The 18,626-nt window shown below is 38.5% G+C and overlaps 1 protein-coding gene across 1 annotated transcript in view; it reads right to left on the reverse strand.

Moving 5' to 3' along the window:
• TNKS (tankyrase) overlaps nt 1-18,626 on the reverse strand; it is a 168,463-nt gene that overhangs the window by 112,021 nt on the left and 37,816 nt on the right. Inside the window, exon 3 of the mRNA XM_045821219.1 lies at nt 12,405-12,500. Within this exon, the coding sequence (XP_045677175.1) occupies nt 12,405-12,500 (96 nt within the window). The remainder of the gene's footprint in view (nt 1-12,404; nt 12,501-18,626) is intronic.

Genomic DNA, 18,626 nt, shown 5'->3' on the forward strand with positions numbered 1-18,626 from the left:
GCAGCTCCGTCCCGCCTTTGCATCTACAAATAGTGAGGGCTTGTCTGGGGCTGGCAAACGGGCTTATCCAAAGGGAGTACAGCATCAGTTAATCTGGGTTTCCCATTCAAAGGCTGCCTGACCAGGAGAGCGCATTTATCCTCTCTGAACTCTAGGGACAACAACCACACCACCACCACCACCACCACCACCACCACCACCACCACCACCACCACCACCACCTAACCAGCAGGGTGTTGTAAAGATTCAATTAATCTCAAATTGAATTCAATGAGTCACAACGCACAGTTCCTGAGATCCTTAAGTGCCACCCAGGACAACTAGAGAATAGGGGCTGTTCAGGCACCAGCCAAGTTGGTTTCAGGACGGTGTCAGGACCTCACTTGGGTGCCATGGAATGTTAACCGAAGGTCACTGGCTGCCAAGTCAAATGTCAAAAGAAACTCTCAACTTGGAGTGCAGCGAAGAAGGAAAGTTTAGTGCCAACAGCCCGATGGCAGTACAACACCATGGTAGAAACAGCCTGGCCCTGAGGCTGCGTGGGCACCGTGCCCCACGATGGTCTGTTCCTCTGCTCCCAGGTGGCCCTGGGGCCAGGGCGCGAGCTCTCTCTCTCTCTTTTTTTAAGTTGAATTTACGGGGGTGACAGTTAATAAAATTATGTTTCAGGAGTACAATTCTATAATACACCCTCTGTATATATATACATATACAGATGGGAAAGGGAAAGAGAGGGAGAAAGGGAGGGAGAGCAACATCAATGTGTGGCTGCCTCTCACACGCCCCCTAATGGGGACCTGGCCCGCATGCAACCCAGGCATGTGCCCTGACTGGGAATCGAACCAGTGACAGTAGGGCAGCACTCAATCCACTAAGCCACACCAGCCAGGGCATCATTTGTATATACTGTGCTGGATGTTTACCACCCCAAGTCAAGTCTCCTTCCTTCACCATTTATCTCCCTCTGTGATCTTTTACTTCCCCCCACCCCTCTTTCCCTCTGGGAATCACCATACTGATGTCTATGAGATTTTTTAACCTTAATCCCTTCACCTTTTTCACCCAGCCTCTTTACCTGCTCTCCTCTGACAGCTGTCAGTTTGTTTTCTAAGAGTCTGTTTCTATTTTGTTCATCAGTTTATTTTGTTTATTAGATTCCATGTGTGAGATCATAAGGTATTTGTCTTTCTCTGACTGACTTATTTTATTCAGCATAATATTCTCCAGGTTCATCCATGCTAACCCAAAGGGTAAGATGTTCTTCTGTTTTACAGCTGGGTAGTATTCCATTCAGTTAGGCAGTCCCACTCCGCAATGCCCTGCTCTGCTCTGCTTGGTTCCACCCTGTTCCAGCAAGACGCCGTCCGTGTGTCAGCTCCAGCCGGGGAAGCGCAGTCTTCGCTCTTCATGGAAAGTCTATTCTAAATGCAGGTGGTTCATTTGTTTCTGTCTGCATTCAAATTTTAGGGGTTTTCTCCCATCCTTTATTTAATTTTATTTTTTGAATTTGTAAAACATTAATATACTTCTAGAAGTTAAATCCGTATTTCTGATTAGCAAGCAGATTTCAAAAAACAGGTATGCCACAAAAATTCCTATTCCTCATGCAGTTTCACTGGACGTTTACATCCTCAGAGTATCCACACCCACAGTGACTGATTTCATACAGTAATGACATGAAAAATAAGTTCAAGACTGCTAGGAAAATGGAGTAGCTATACTTTTCCCTATTCTTCCCACTAAATACACCCCAAAAACCTGGACATGATATATGGAATAAACATAAGAAGACACTGAAAGGTGGACAGAAAAGGGCAGTCCAGTTAGGGATCTTGGCACCCAGAGGAACAATATGGCGGTATGCTGCCAAGACCTTAACAGGTGAAGAAGCTGGCAACCCATAAATGTCACTGGGTAAAGACTACAACAACAACAACAACAACAACAACAACAACAATAACAGCCCTGCTCTCTCCAGACAAAGGAGCAGGAAACTGACAGCTTAGCAAGACAGAAAACCTGTAGATGATGACTAGCCTATTCCAGTCAAAGACTATGAAAACCTCCAAAAACAAAAATAAAAACTCTGTGACCCCACCTCCATCCATGAAGTGAAGGTCTAGTGATGAGCCCTGATCTGCAAATCCACTGGAAGAAGGAACTTTTGTCTCCGCCAGGTAAAATTAGCCCTTCCTGCCCACAATGTCAGACCATGGGCTGAGGCAGCCTTTCACCACAGCCCAGTGGTGAGGAGCTCAGCCATCCTCCCATCCCATGGTACCGGTTGACGCCATGTGGGGAGAGTCAGCAAGGACCCAGCAGGACTCCACCACACCGTCAACCAACAAGATCTAATGGACACTACAGAACACTCCATCCAACAACGGCCAAAAACACATTCTTTTAATTTGGACACATACTAAAATAGAACCCATTCTGGGAAATAAAAGTTTTGTTTTTGTTTAAAAAGACTGAAAACATGAAGAGCACTGTCCAACCACAATGGAATCAAACTAGAAAACAGTATCAAAAACGTAACAGAAAAAACCTCCAAACATAGAGTTTAAATGACATACTTCTACTAAATAACCCATGGCATAAAAAGGAAGCCTCAGAAAATTGATAAAAAGAATACATTGAACTGAATGAAAATAAATATAGAACATAACAAAACTTGTGGAATACAATTAAAGTAGTACTGAAAGGGAAATTTATAACACTAAACATACATATTTTATGTTTATGTTTAGAAAATGAAAAATGGCAATTTTCTAAGCTACCACCTCAAGAACCTAGAAAAAGAGTGAAACAAAGTAAGCAGACGATGATAATAAACATAAAAACGGAAATCAATAAAATTGAAAATAGAAAACAATGAAATAAAGAATTCTTTGAAAAAATTGATAAAATCAACAAACTTCTAGGCAACACATAACATAGAAAACACAAATTACCAATGATTAATAATGAAATAGGGGCCATATCACTACAGAGTCTATAGACATCGAAAGCTGTCTAACAAAGGAAAACTAACAACTCGGCATATAGAAACTGGACAACTTAGATGAAATTGACCTAACCCTTAAAGACATAAACTACCAAACTCACACAAGGAGAAACATATAATCTAATTAGCTCTATATCTATAAACAAATTGAATCAATAATAATCTTCCCAAAAGAGAAAGTACCCAGATGTTTTCAGTGGTGAATTTGACAAAAGATTTAAGAAAAAAAAAAATCATCTCTTCCAGAAAATAAAAGATGGGACACTTCCTAACTCACTCTATGAAGCCAGCATTACTCTAACACCAAAATAGATAAAAGTAGGAAAAACTACAGAATAATATCTGTCTTGATGGAAATGTTTGGTATCTTGGTTGTATTAATGTCAATATCCTGTTGTGATACCATATTATAGTTTTGCAAGATGTTATCACTAAGGGAAAATAATACAGAGAGGGTACAGGAGACTGTATTATTTCTTAAAACTGGATATATATATACAGGTATGGCAAAAAGAAGTTTCAATAAAAATTTTGAATAGAGCTATTAACCCTTATAATATCAAATCATTACTGAACTCTAATGTTACTTGTGCTATTTTAAGAAAGCAAGTATTAGTTTTTATTAGAAAAATTTAAAAATCCTTTTAAAACAGCTGTTTGGTTGTAGGTGAAGCTCTCATACAAACTGCAATGACTACGCTGTAAGATTGCTACAGCTGACAGGGAAAAGTGACAGCTGCTGTCAGGGTATACACTAATAAGTTATCATGCTTCACGAATATGTCATTATTGATGAGTTGAAAGATCACACTGGTTTTAATGATGTAAGCCTGCTGGCTTTAATTATACGAAAGGGTTGATGGGAAGATTTGAAACAGAGTGGTAGGTTATCTAACCAGAAAGCATTTCCATTCCCTACCACTCCATATATATACACACACACCATATTGTGCTGTGAATAATGCACTCCTGTGTAAATTGCACACCCACGTTTTTAGTCCAAACTTTCAGGGGGAAAAAAATCTTTTATTTTAATTTTTAAATTAATTATTTATATTAAGAAGCAAAACTGATTACCATATTTCAGGATATTATTTTGCATACAGGTATTGTTACTGCTTTTTATAGTTATACCTTTAATGCATAAGCATAAATAAAAATTTAAAACATTTCTATATATGTTTATGGATATAGAATTATTACTTCCCATGTAAAATGTGCACCCTTATTTTTCCCTCAAAACTTTGGGCAAAACTGCGCATTATACATGGCAAAATATGGTGTGTATCTCTCTCTCTCTCTCTCTCTCTCTCTCTCTCTCTCTCTCTTTCTCTCTCTGTTTATAACTCATGTAAGACATTATTGAGCTGCCTCTTACCTATGAATAATTCAAACATTTTGAATATTACATCTTTCCTTACAGATTCTAAATATTTTTTATAAATTTTTCAAATGAAATGTTATTTGATGTTGGGAACCTCCCTGCCTGGTATCAGAAGCTGCAACCCCCGCCAAGGCTAAGGCTGAGGGAATGACCTTGGAGCATAAGCCAGCAAGGAGACGAAAGCTTATCTCCCTGGCAGGAGCATCACTTCGGCTCCTTTTACTTCATCCATAACTGGCCCCCAATGCTTGGTCAGTTAGCCAATGATGGGTAAGGTTCCCCAAGGGGGGAACGACCTAAGGAACGCACAATCACATGGGAGGCCCCCAAGGAAGGACTTTGGAGGCTACAGCAAAAGGGGGTGATGGACCCTCGCCCCTCAGCTTTGACAAAGCCTGAGTCCTCATTGTCTTCGAGAAATCTCCTAATCTCTTGGCTGCCTTACTTCCCTTGCTCCACCTAAGCCTGAAACAATGACAGAGGGTGGTGCAGCCCTGTGCTGAAAAGGGCGGGTTCCCTGGGTGATCAAGCCTAAAAAAGAATATGTAAAATACTGTGAAACCTGCTTTGTTTAGAATGCTCTCAATTAAATGATAAGGGTCCAAGGAAGAAGTAAGTTTGTTCCTTAAAGAGTTTTACAGCTCTTTAGCTTTCTGATCCTGACTCAAAATAGGCCCTCAGAGTTCTTGGTATTTGATCCTTACTTCCTGGCAATGAGTAATGAGCTTTACCTGAATTCCTGTGTAAACGAACCCAATAAAAGCCATTGAGGAAAAGGTTCTTGGCCCTTCTCCTTTGAGAGATCGGCCACTTTTCCTCCCCAAGCAGATCATGTCTTGGTAGACTTATTCTTATCCGTGGCGGCCGGGGAGGAGGGGGTGGGGGGGGGCCCCTGCGGGCAGAGCCTGCCCACAATTCAAGCCTACTGACAAGAGTAAAGAAATAAGAATAACATTTATAAAGCTGGATAAATCAATTTACTATCTAGTTAATTTTATTATAATAAATATAATAATAAATTGTGCAGGTAATATTAATCAGTTAAATTTTCTATTTTTTAAGGAGTAATCTTTTAAGCTAGGGAACTAGCAGAACATTGTACTAACAGACTGGACTTACGCCCTGAGCTTATGAGCTTATGTGTCAGTCTAATTTTTTAAACGTGTGTCATACTACATCCTTCTAAATCAACAAGTAAAAAGGCTGATTCTGTATGGGTAAGAGCACTGATCCTGGGGCCAAACTGCTTGAATTCATATCCCAATGATTCCATTTAATGACTCTGAGTTTGTAAAAGTAACTTCACAGGTGCATCCGCGAAAATGGTGTAATGATGACATGCACCTCCCGGTGTCCTTGTGAGGAGTCAATGCCCTTGGAGCAGCGCTTGGCTCGCAGAAGCACCTAGGTGCTGTCAGTTATTATTATTATTATTATTATTGCTGTATTTTACATAAAGCTGACTTCTAAAGGGAAGTTTAACTTGCTGTATTATCTAAAAAACAATTCAAAAATAACTACTAAACAAATTAAGTAGGTGCTAAAAATAAGAAATTAACTAGCTTCAAGTATCCTTTAATCTGCTTATTCAAAATGCAAATACCACTTTAAAATTTAAATCAATGTGAACTAGTTAGATATGGTCTTTTAAAAAAAGGTACTATATCAGCCCTGGCTGGTGTGACTCAGTGGACTGAGTGCCAGCCTGGGAACCGAAAGGTTACTGGTTTGATTCGCAGTCGCGGCATATGCTTGGGGGCCTGCAAGAGGGAACCAACTGATGTATCTCTCACACACTGATGTTTCTCTCCCTCTCTTTCACCCTCCCTTCCCCTCTCTCAAAAAGTAAATAAATAAAATCTTTAAAAAATAAAAAAGGTACCAGTTCTTTATTTTTCTTCTAAATTATCTTCACATTTGTAAGGGTTAAAAAATTGTTTCAATAACTTTTAATAACAAAATACTAATTTTTTCTATTCATATCCAAAATTATAGACAGATCAAACCATTAATAAAATCTTCTTAAAAATTAGTTAAGGGATTAACATTTTCAACCTGTCTTTAAAAAGAGAATTCACACCATTTTATTGCCATGACAAGTCTTAACTTTCTTGATCTAACACTAAAGGGAATATTTTTAAAATCAGGAATTCATCTATCATAAAAATAATAACACTGAGATGAATAAACATACAGCTTTTCTTAAAAACTAGGGTATTTCCTCTTATGGCTTATTTTCTAGGAAGAATGCTGTACCATTAGGCTTCCTAATAACTTACAAAATAATTCTTAAGGTTCAAATTAAGAACATGAGAAAACTGTCTTTAACCATGTAGGCTGATAGAAAAAAGGTACTATACATGACAGGCAACATGCTACCCTGTAGCATACAGCGAATGTGCAGAACAACGCATTAAAAGAACAAGGACACCAAGAAAAGAGTACAGATCGGTCCTGGTCTGAGCCCTGGAAGTCCACAGCTGCAGGAAGTGTGATCTTTTCAGAACTGACGAGTTCTCAAAGGAGCTATCCAAGAAACCTGTTGATACAAGGCTCAGTACATACCTCACCTATCATACCAATTACAAATGTTTTTAATGCACTGTTTTAAGAGGTGTACGTGACTATCAGCAAAATCAAAACAATTTTTAGAAAGTAGAAAACTTAACAGACTATTACAATATGGCATGAGATGTCAGAAAATTACTGGCTATTAGTATTTGTAGGACCTGGAAAATATGGTGCTTTGTTGGCAGTAATCAGACCCGAGGTGTATTTGTTTACTTGATCATTTATGTACTTAGGTCTAAGTTCTGGGCACCATGAGGTAAGCAACACAGATAAAAGTCCAAGTACTTGTGAAGCTTTCATTCTATTGGGGCAAACAAACAAAAATTAAAAAATGATGCCATTTCAGATATCAATAAGCCCATGAAAAAACAAAGTAAGCTAATGGGACTGAGGACAAGAGACATCTCTGAGGAGTAAGTCGTTGAGTGGAGATTAAACTGATAAATCACGCGAAGCTCTGGGGCAGTGTTCCGGTCTCAGTAAATAGCATGTGTTAACCTAGACACAGAAATGGGCTTCCTCTGTTTGAGGAACAGCAAATATCCAGCTGTACCTGAAGCAAAGAGATCAAGGACAAATATAGCAGTAGACAAGATCAGAGCTATGTATAAAGCGGGCGCCAGATCATGGTAGTGTCTGGTTGAAGAGTTCGGATTTTACCCAGGGGTAATGAGAATATATTAAAGAGTTTTCTAATCGTAGGGCAGATTATGCTTTAGAAAGACCACTTCGGCTATAGTGAGAACTGAGGGAAGTGTAAGTGGAGGCACAGAGACCCATTATGAGGCAACTGCTATCATGGAAGAAAGACGACCCTGGCCCAGTAGCTCATCCGAACACCAAGGTTGCAAGTTCAATCCTCAGTCAGAGCACATACGAGAAGCAATCAATGGATGCATAAATAAATGGAGTAACACACTGATGTTTCTCTCTCTGTTGCTCTCTCCCTCTCTCTTGCTTTCTCCCTCTAAAAACTAAACATAAATAAAAAACCCACCATGATGAAGGTGTGTACCTGGGCCAAAGCAGTGAAGCTGGTAAGAAGTAGTAGGAGTGGGGATATCAAAGTACAGTAGGCCAAAATTACTGGCAGGTTAGATGCAGCATGTAAAAGAAATAGAAGGAAATCTGACTTTGGAATGAGCAAAACCTAGTAGTCAAACATACACATGTAGGGTCAGATCATTTAAGTCTGATCATGTTGAAGGCTTTGGTTTTACCTGAAATGCACAGGAAGCATTGGAGAAGAAAAAAGGGGTAGGATTCCAGATATATTTTGTTGATTTAACATAGAAGGCTCAGCAAACACACACCAGGCCCCTCACCACTGTTTTAGCCTGAGCCACAGCTGATTCTTTCTGGAAAGCCTAGGAGCCAGCCCATCAATCAGAGATGAGGATTTCCTCAGAAGTGCAGTGAAACCAGATGAAGCTTATTCTTGAGACACATTGGTGCAAATACACCCTTCTTCTATACTCCTGTACCCCCAAATCTATTAAGAAACTGCTGGAACCAATTACATGACAACCTTCTGACCATGTAAACTCACCCAGTTTATATCCCTGTCCCCCTTGGTTCTGCTTTGGTCCTCTATCCTCAGACTCAATCTGCTGTCACCTCTTCTCCTGATCCAACTTCCCACTGTGCCCTCAGCTGATTAACAAACACCTCTGCATCCTTACCCTCTTCAGGAAGCATTCCCTTTATCCACCACCTTTAACTTCAGTGTGGCTCTCCCTGAATAACACCACAAGCACTGCAGCCCCTAAAAAGGGCAGTCAGCGGCTGGTTCTCCAAACCCTTACACATGCCAGCCAGGAACGGACATGTAACATGTGGATGCTACGACTGAATATGGTAAAGAAGTACCATTCCCATGGAAGTGATAAAATGACAAATTCACAAAGAAGAAAACAACCCACCTTAACGGTAAACACTAGAGAACTGCCTAAAAAAACCTAAAATATATCCACAGAAGGATATTATTAAAGACATTATAAATTCATGTTGCAGAAGAATACTTAATGCCTTTTAAGCATATACACGTAAAAGATTATTAAGGCCCTGGCTGGTGTGGCTCAGTTGGTTAGAGCGTCATCCCAAAAACCAAAAGGTCACGGGTTTGATTCCTGGTCAGGACACATGCCTAGGTTGGGGGTTCAGTCCCTGGTCAGGGTGCGTACAAGAGACAATGGATTGATGTTTCTCTCTCTTATCGCTGCTTTTCTCTCCCCCTCCTTTCCTCTCTCTCTAAAATCAATAATCACGCCCTTAGATGAGGATTAAAAAATTAAAAAGGCCCTGACCAGTGTGGCTTAGTTGGTTGGGCACTGCACCACAAAGCGAAAGGTTGTCAGTTCGATTCCCAGTCAGGGCACAGGCCTGTGCTGCAGGCCAGTCCCCATTTGGGACGTGCGCAGTGATTCTCTCCCATGTCGGCGTTTCTCTCCCTCTCCATCTGCTTACCTTCCCCTCTCTCTAAAAGTAAATAAATAAAATCTTTTAAAAAATTAAAAAGATTATTAAGCAATATGTAACACACAAGGTTGATTTCACTAAAAAGAAAGAGGAATGCAGGGTGTGTGTGCTCAGAAAATTATAAATAAACTGTACCCAAAATGTTCCTCTCTAGGTGGTAGAGTTACAAATCATTTACTTTTCATATTTTCCTTAATTTCCACAATAAGTATAATTTATTATAACTGGTGGGGAGGCAAAAATAAATATTAAAAACCATAACTGTAACATACCAAAGCTGTTCTTCAATAAAGTTTACATAAGCTGTTTTAGACTTTTTATGCCCTTGCTTCCTAAAAAACAATCAAAACCACCTCTAAGTCCTTCAGTTGACTGCCCAGAACTTGAATCATTAACAACAACAGCAAAAAAAAATCAAACAACAACAAAAAACCCCCTCAAGATTTCTTCCAAGCATGTCAGAGTTTCATAAATCTCTCCAATTAATTATTCTCTTCCAAATACCTAGATGGACTCTCCAAAGCAAATGGCTCTTTGCTGGGGTCCCTTAACTGTAAGAGTTGTTTAGTACAGCTTTGTAAAAATCCATGCATTCTTTATGCAGAAGAAGGTATTACTCAATTACATATTTTAAAATACTCTGTAAAAAGAGATTTTCACTTTGCTAATTTACTTTAATGAATATACATATATACCTTTACATAGTTTTGGCTTATGCACAGTAGTAACATGTAAAAAAAAATACTGTAAAGTCATCTTTAGCAAATATATTCCCCAAAAGGAAAAAAATTAAGAACAGAAACGTCAATCTCAAGGTAATGGTACTACAACTGCGTCTGCCATAAAAATAATGACACATCACCCAGAACAATCAATCTCTAATAACTCTAAGTCATTTCTTTCAAAATGTTTCCTCTTTATCAATGCTTAATCTTCTAAATTTAGCTTCAGAAAAAATACTTCCACTATAATTCCAAATAATTGCTTAGAAGAGAACCTGAAATGGGCAGAAAACATTTGGAGACATATTCACTTAAGTGTTATTTCACTGTATTATATAACACAGACGTATAAATATCAGTGGCTTATATTTTCCACAAGGTTAACTACTATTACTAGAATATTCTAGAATGCTTTTCTTTTAAATCATAACTGAAAAGTTATATGCCATTTCCAAAAACAGTAAATATTCTTGAAAAGAATAATTAGTGAACAATATTATGACCAGGAAGAATTATATCTCCCTCATCTAATTAAGCAAGGTACAGCGTTAGACGCTTCTCAAGTCAAGTTTAACAGACACGGTATCTGTTCCCCAGGAATCTCCAGCCTCCAGAGCTGTTATGCCCCCACTCTGTCCGACACCAACAACAACCAGTATAATATCCCCTGAAGTCCATTCCAAATTAGGAGGCAGCTTCTTGTTTTCAATTAACATATTTAAAACTCCATCTTGAAGAAAAACACAGGTGGGTCTAAAAGCAGCATTGCATTAAGTGAATCTAACAAATGGACAAGGCAGGAGCTGAGGGCTGAAGAGAGGCAAAGGTCAGAGGGAGGACACCCAGACAGAGAGAGGGTGTGGGTCGGTATTCCTAATCCACCTCTGTCACTGCGAACCACACTTCTCCTCTCGTCAGGGACCGGCCGAGGCTGCTGCTACTGCTGCTACTGCTGCTGCTGCCCAGGGCTCAGTGAGAGGATGACACGTAAAAGCTGCAGAGCCCAAGCAGGCCTGAGGCTCTGTATTTCAATTTCATTATTTAAAATTTTATACTTATATGTAAATTTCTCCTTATCTACACTGCTTTAAAACAGCTTTATTCTCCTAGAGTATGTTATCTTGATTCAGCATCCCAATCACCTAACCTTTTAATTGAGAGAAATCATATTACTCTGATTTAGCAGAGATTTTATTAACAGGGCAGAAAGGAAGTTGTCTTTCTATACAGAACAATTAACCAGAATTCTGCATATTTTAAAAGCTTTCTGTATATAAATGCTTTCCATTCACCTCATAATCTTGGTTAAAAATGCACAGTATGGATGCTAAACTTAAAGTGAACAAAAGATTTATTTTCTTCAAACACGGGCATACTGGAAGGAAGTTCAGTCATTTACTTGCACGCACTTAAAACAATACTCCTGGCACTGCAGTGACAACGGCTCCGAATCGCAAAGGTCAGTTAAGTAAAAGGAGGCAAAGGCAGCAGAACTCAGATGCTAAGAATAAAAACAAAAATAGGTCCAATGCAGCATTTTGAGAATGAAGATCAATGAAAACAGTTTTCAATACCATATTACTTACAGCATTATTTTCTATACTATTATGAGAGATCATTTCCTCTTTGCTGGTTCTTGACATTTGTCTTAATAAAAACAATACTTAAGGCAAAAATTTTCATTATCTGAAGTGAAAAGCTAATACACTGCCTCAGGTGGAAAGTACTCAGGTAATAGGGTAAAGTGAGAAGACATGATAGAAATATAAATGGTGTGGCAAGGAAAGAACAGCATCATATTTTATTTAACTATTGATCTGAGTGATACAGCAGCAGGTTGTCTTTCCAATCAAAACTACTTTTATAAAGTAAACCAAATGCCCTTGCCTGCTCCACAGTGAAGGTCTTCAAAAGAATCAACTGAGAAGATGAGGTACAAGAAAATTATGATCTAAACCACAAAAAAATGACTAAAACATGAGTGAATAATGTATACTATCATTTAATGCTATAATTCTCAGAAATTCTAAGTAAACAATCTTACTGCTTAATGCTTATAAGAGCAAGCATAGAATTAATGAGACTGTTAATGTATCAAATCAATAATGAAGTAGAGATAATGGCATATATATGCGTTGAGCTTAATCAATAGAAACAAATGAAATTCAGTACATAAAGATTTTCTAAAATCAAGCCAGTAGTGCCATAGATAAAATAACGCGGTAGCTCTCCGTTTGCTTACCTGTGAGCACAGCTTTTGCGGAAGGATCTGCCAGGTCCAGGGCTGACTTCCCATCAGTGTTCCGAATGTTTGGATCGGCTCCGTGCTGCAGCAGCACTGTGCAGGGAAAGCAGAAACAGTATCTTACCTCGGGGACACAAAGATTATTTACTGGGAAGTGTCGTCTCGGCATGGTGTAGGCATACACATACATTGCACAGTGTTTTTCTCTTTCAAGAAAAAAAAAGGAGAAAGAAAGAGAAAGAACGGGGAAAAAAGCACTGCAGCAAAGGATCCTCTCTAGAGTACAGCAAAGTTGGCAACTTATGGTACAGTATTATCACATGACTGAACATCATAAACATGAAACCAGGAAAATCTTGCAACAGACAGTTTGGGTCTGCTGCCTTCAGGTAGCAGGATGGGAGGCTGTGTGCTCACTGCCTCGCACTGTGCAGTACGCTAACCGGCTAACCGAACCGGCCCTATCTTTACTACCACTGTGGCTGCTTGTTGCTACTGCTGCTTTACAGCTGAATTTCCTAACACTTCCTCTCCTAAGAGGAGTTGTAATACTGTGCAAGCCTTTTAGTGGCTCACCGCTTACATATAAATCTCTCACCCTAACATACTGGCTTGCTTCCAAGAAGTTTCACAGACACAGCAATGCATGCAACTCTGGTCCCCCACAGTCGAGCTGCAAAGAACTGCCTTCTACAATAATTCTTTCCATCAAAAATGTTTAGAAACAGAAACTCAATCACTATAACATATGCTAAGGAATAAATACTGAGCATGCTGTATTGGATAAAAAGTAGCGATAGAGGATTCTTGGATACAGGGGCTCCCTAAAGACAATCAATGCTTAAGTAAAATCTAGATATCATAATTGATCAATCTAAAACATTTCTCAACTACATCAGGTATGGGAGCGGGGGGACATCAGGTATGGGGGGGGAGCTGTGGTAGTAACACTACCCAGCCAACAGTTAAACTAATAAATATAGTAAAGACTAGTTCATAAAGGACACATCGACAAAGCCAAAGGGGGGTAGGATCGAGGGTAGGAGGTGGGGATGGCTGGGGTGGTGGGGGAGACAGATGAGGGGAAAATGGAGACAACTCTACTTGAACAACAATAAAAAAAACCACAATAAAAAAAACTAGTTCAAGTAAGCAAAGGTCAACCACAAGCTATTCTAATAGCTCAAATAATTAAGATTTTGTGTACTCCTGAAGAGAATAGGACATAAATTTAAAGCAAAGCAGAAACTTAATTCAAATAAGTACTTAAAAATATGTTATACAGTGTCTAAAAACATCTGCTCATGAGTTCTAAATTTTCGTTCATTAACAGTTCTATGCTAAAGTATATACATTCTTTTGGAATATTTGGAAGACAACCCTCATAAGTCCTGCTGTTTATGAAGCTCTCCCTCTTTCTTTAACGCATAAGCCACCTAGCCAATGGTTTTGTTATAACGTACAAAGGAACAGCCCTACCTAGAATTAGGACACAGCTGCAGGGCACTGTTGATCAGCAGCTCTGGCATTAAATCCCTGGCACTCTCATATTTGAGGTGATCAAGATTAGCCACAGTTTGAAAAGATACAGTGAGATTTTTGCCAAAACTTTCTGTATTACTTTATTCTTAATTAAGCAAGAACATAATTATTTTACAGATGTTTATCAACTGACTCAAGAGTAAGTGGAGTAAAATATAGCAAGAGTAAAAACAGCAAGTGCCACAATACCAAACTGTATTTACTCTTTCATCGTAATGAATAAGCTTTCACAGCAGTGTTTTTTTACTCCAGGAAGAAATCCCCACCTGAAGATCTGGCTTTTAAAGGGTCTGCATCATGAAGCAGATTCTCGTATCAACTGTAGAGCTGACAGCTATTGCTCTGTCTTTACAGCAATATATTGCTGAGAGATCACATACAAAGGCAGGAAAACAAAGAATTAACTGCGGCCATGAAAAACAGAGTTTTGCACTGCATACATCAAGAAAGCAAGCAGTGCGTTCATTTACCAAGGCTTCACAATAATACGATGGGAGCTTTTATTCTGCAGCTTCATGAGTGGTAGAGGCGAAGCACTGAAAGCATCTTGTTCCTCCAAGAGTCACTTAAAACCCCAATCTTTTTTGTTGTAATCAGTCCTTCACCTGTTATGTCTGCTATTTTGCAAGAGAAATCTGCCATTGAAGTTTAGTTGCAGTTTCTTTACTTGGGTGGTTTTTAAAGAAACATTTTTTGACTAGAAATAATCTGTTTTCTAAACCTTTCTGAGTCATACCTAATTCTTTCATTGGACCTGAATACACAGAAACATCCACTGCAGAGAAATGTGACAATGAGGAAGAAGAAGATGAATCTTCTGAACCAGAGGGTATTTTATTAACGTGATAATAAAATGCACATTAGAAAATATTTAACAATTTTTTTTAGATTTTATTTATTTATTTTTAGAGAGGGAAAGGGAGGGAGAAAGAGAGAGAAAGAGAAACATCAATGTGCAGTTGCTGGGGGCTGTGGCCTGCACCCAGGCACGTGCCCTGACTGGGAATCGAACCTGCGACACTTTGGTTCGCAGCCTGCGCTCAATCCACTGAGCTATGCCAGCCAGGGCTATATTTAACAATTTTTAATTCACCAGATATGAGTTTAAAAAATAACCCCTCAAAATAGAGTTGAGTTTTAGGAGCAAGAAAGTTATTTAAAACTACATCAGAAGGATTTAAACTTACTTAACTTTTATAAGAGAATATTACTAACAGGATTAAATAAGAACAAAAGTGGCAAAATATGTATAAGATAATAGTAATTTTTAAAACACATTTTAAAAAATGTAGACCCTGTTTGTACTCTTAACTCCACTACTAACTACTAATTTTATCCTAACGCCAGATCTTCAGATCTTCCCATTTCCCGTAAAAAGGGTCAGACAGTAGACACATGAGGCTTTGTAGACCATGCAGTCTCATCCCGACGACGCATCCCTGCCTCAGCCCCAGCATTACGGGGGAAAAGCGGCCACAGACAATACTTAAAAGAATATGTGTGGCTGTGTTCCAAAAAAATTTTATTTAAACTCATTGACAAATGAATCGTATATAATTTTCATGTTTCACAAAACATTATTATGGTGAATTTTTAAACATCACTTAAAAATGTAAAAACAATTCTTGGCTGGCAGGGCATACAAAAAACCAGTGATGAGTCCAAATCGGCCCATGGGCCACAGTCTGCCAAGCCTGGCCGCGGGCAGCGATGAACCAAGTGGAGTGTGCGGACTGTCCTGGTTCCAGAACACTCGGATCCGTCCACACTGAGATAAGAGGAAGCATTCAGAACCATGCACGTCATTTTAACATTACTTTTTCTTGTACTTCATTTTGACTATAGTTTACAAAACGGCCTGTCATGAATTGGGTAGGAAAAAAACTGGTTTTCTACCACAGACGGCGGGAGAGGCTCTGCCAGGGCACCTGTAAAATTCTCTGGGCCTCAGTTCCCAGATCTCTTAAGTGAAGGAGCTGGGCCAGGTACGTGATTTCTAGATGTCTAGGGGAGGCCTCAAACCCCTAATAATGCTTTTAGAGTTACAGCCAAAAACCTGAAGCATTGTGATCTAAGTTCTTTTTTTTAAAAAAGTTATCGTCTAATACCAGAAGAATAGCACATACGCGAGGCGAAGGTAACAACAAAGGCTTTCAAGAATGTCAGTATGTCCTTGAGGTGGCGGCACATAGGACTCCTTTTTCTGGATGTGTCAATATGTGCTTTCAAAGTTCTTAGCTACTGAAGGGAATAATAAAATGTGACTACTAATACATCACATAATTAGAAATTCATCTTTCAATATGCATTGACAGCACCCTAATATAAAAGAGATCCTTCTTTTCAAGTAGCACAAATGTCTGAAGCAAAATTCCCAAAACATACAAACAACATACAGAGTAAAGTCTGAAAGAAAAACGGGGAAATTAAGATCTGAGTGACATTCAGTACATAAATTCAAAACTACTGCGGGCATTCCAATCTCCCTGCACTATCTCCTTGAGGTCCATTATCAGCCCTCAAGTCTCAAACAACTTGGCTCTGTCCAGTTGTTCTACTGGTGCATCTCACATCCATTTATCTCCTTTTGATGGGAGGAGGACAGAGAAAATATAGCAGCTGGTGTAAAAATAGATTGTTAAAACTAAGGTAGGATAACAATATGCAAAATGTCATTCTCTAAAGAGCTTATGGCAAGAAGGCCACGTGATTCTCCTATTTCTGGTGCCAACGTTTAGCTACAGTGAGCCAGATTCAGAAAGCATGCCTTCAGCCTGTGACCAATGCAGCGGACACTAAAACTGTTTCAGTTAATTCCTCAAAACTATTAAATTTAAGCATTCGCATCATTTTAATTCATACTTTTATATATGCAAAGCTTCAACCTGTTAAATTCCTAGAAATATCCTAAGGGCAATATGATAAAATGCACTTAACTTATAGGAACATTATTAACTGATTTAATAAGATAGAATAAAAACAATGTGAACTTCCCAAACTGAAAATTTAGCAAGTCTACTAGGTAAATTATCAAAATGGGTTTTTAGTATAGTTTTCACTTTAAAAGATTGTCAATTCTTTGTTATGTGAATTTTAGAGCTACACTAATGGTCTAAAACTGTTCCTCACAATGAACAATTTTAAAAGAAGCTATATTTATGTTAAAATGTTTTCCAAGTATTTCAAAGTCATCTCACTCTTTAAAAGAGTACAGGCATATTCATTTGACTAGATTTTAAAAATTGAATCACACAAAGGACCCAGTTTTACAGATATTTTAGCAAATAAGATGATTTCTAAAGCAAAATATCAAGGGATCACTATGTTACAGAAGTTTGGGAAACATCTTGGGCTTTCCACAAAATGCAATGGAGCGCAAAACCAAACCTCCAGAAGCTCGGGGTGATGTGCCAGCAGGTGAGCTCTGCTCACACAAGAGTAAATATTTTTCAGGAGGGAGTGAAAACAACAGCACTGCAGAGTCTCCACGATGCCTATTAAACACAAAATTATTAGACTTACAAAGGAAAGGGAAAATGTGACCCACGGTCAAGAACAACAATGAAACGCAGTCAAAACAGATCATATCCAAGATGGCCCAGATGTTGGACTTAAGAGACAAAGATTTTAAAGCAACTATTATAAATAAGTTCAAATAATTAAAGAACTTAAAGGCATGAAGAAGTAACAGAGAGAAATATTCTAAGAAGACCAAATGGGAATTCTGGACCTGAAAAGATGAAAGAATCATGCTACTTAAGATTTATTATAAAGCTATAGTAATTGAAAGTGTATTATTGCAATAAGAATAGATACTTAGAGCAATGGAAGAGGAAATAGACAACACAGGTATGGCCAACGGATTTTTTTGCAAAACAGGCAAGGTAATTCAATGGTAGAAAAAATAGCTTTTTCATCAAATCATGCTGAAAGTGGTTATTACATAGAAAAGAAAAAGAAAAAAGAAAGACATAAAACTTGAGTCTTACTTTACACCATACAAACAAATTATACTTTTAATCTGAAGGAGACAAAATATCTCTCAAATTTTCATTCTTTGGGAAATTTACCAAATTTTTTAAAAAAATTTATTTTTGTTTTTCTTTGGATTCAATAAATTAGCAACTATTCTTAATGACAGTATTCAATCACGTTTTTTTATATCCCACCTCAGCTCCTTTCTCCCACGCTGAGGAAAAATTTTTAACACAATTTCTCCTCGGCTTTCACGTCTCTCATTCCTAGTGCATTACAATTTTCAGAAACAGCAACTATGATACATACATGCCCTTGGGCAGCCTGGAGAACTATTTGCTCATAATTAATTTGCTTTAAAAGACAGTCATTATTCATACCTCTTCACTTTTAGACACTATATACAGCCACAGCCAATCACCAGAACTTCATATTCCCGTTACTAAAATATTTGTGGGGAAAATGTTCAAGTTACACTATTAATTTTCCATTACCCTATCTGCAACATCTCCACTGACTAGGTTAAAACACCTAATTGCAATGGGAAAAAAGGCTGGCATCATGTCTTACCAAATCAGAATTGGAGTTTACAAAATTACAAAGGATGCAGTACCAATTCCCATCGATGGTAACAGAGAGCAGCATACACGTGGGTAAGTGCCACCCGGTCGGCCATTCGGCTCCCGCTGAGTAAGAGTACAA

Source organism: Phyllostomus hastatus, unplaced genomic scaffold (assembly GCF_019186645.2).
Source record: "Phyllostomus hastatus isolate PE091 unplaced genomic scaffold, TTU_PhHast_1.1 phas_scaffold_46, whole genome shotgun sequence".
NCBI classification, from domain to species: Eukaryota; Metazoa; Chordata; class Mammalia; order Chiroptera; family Phyllostomidae; genus Phyllostomus; species Phyllostomus hastatus.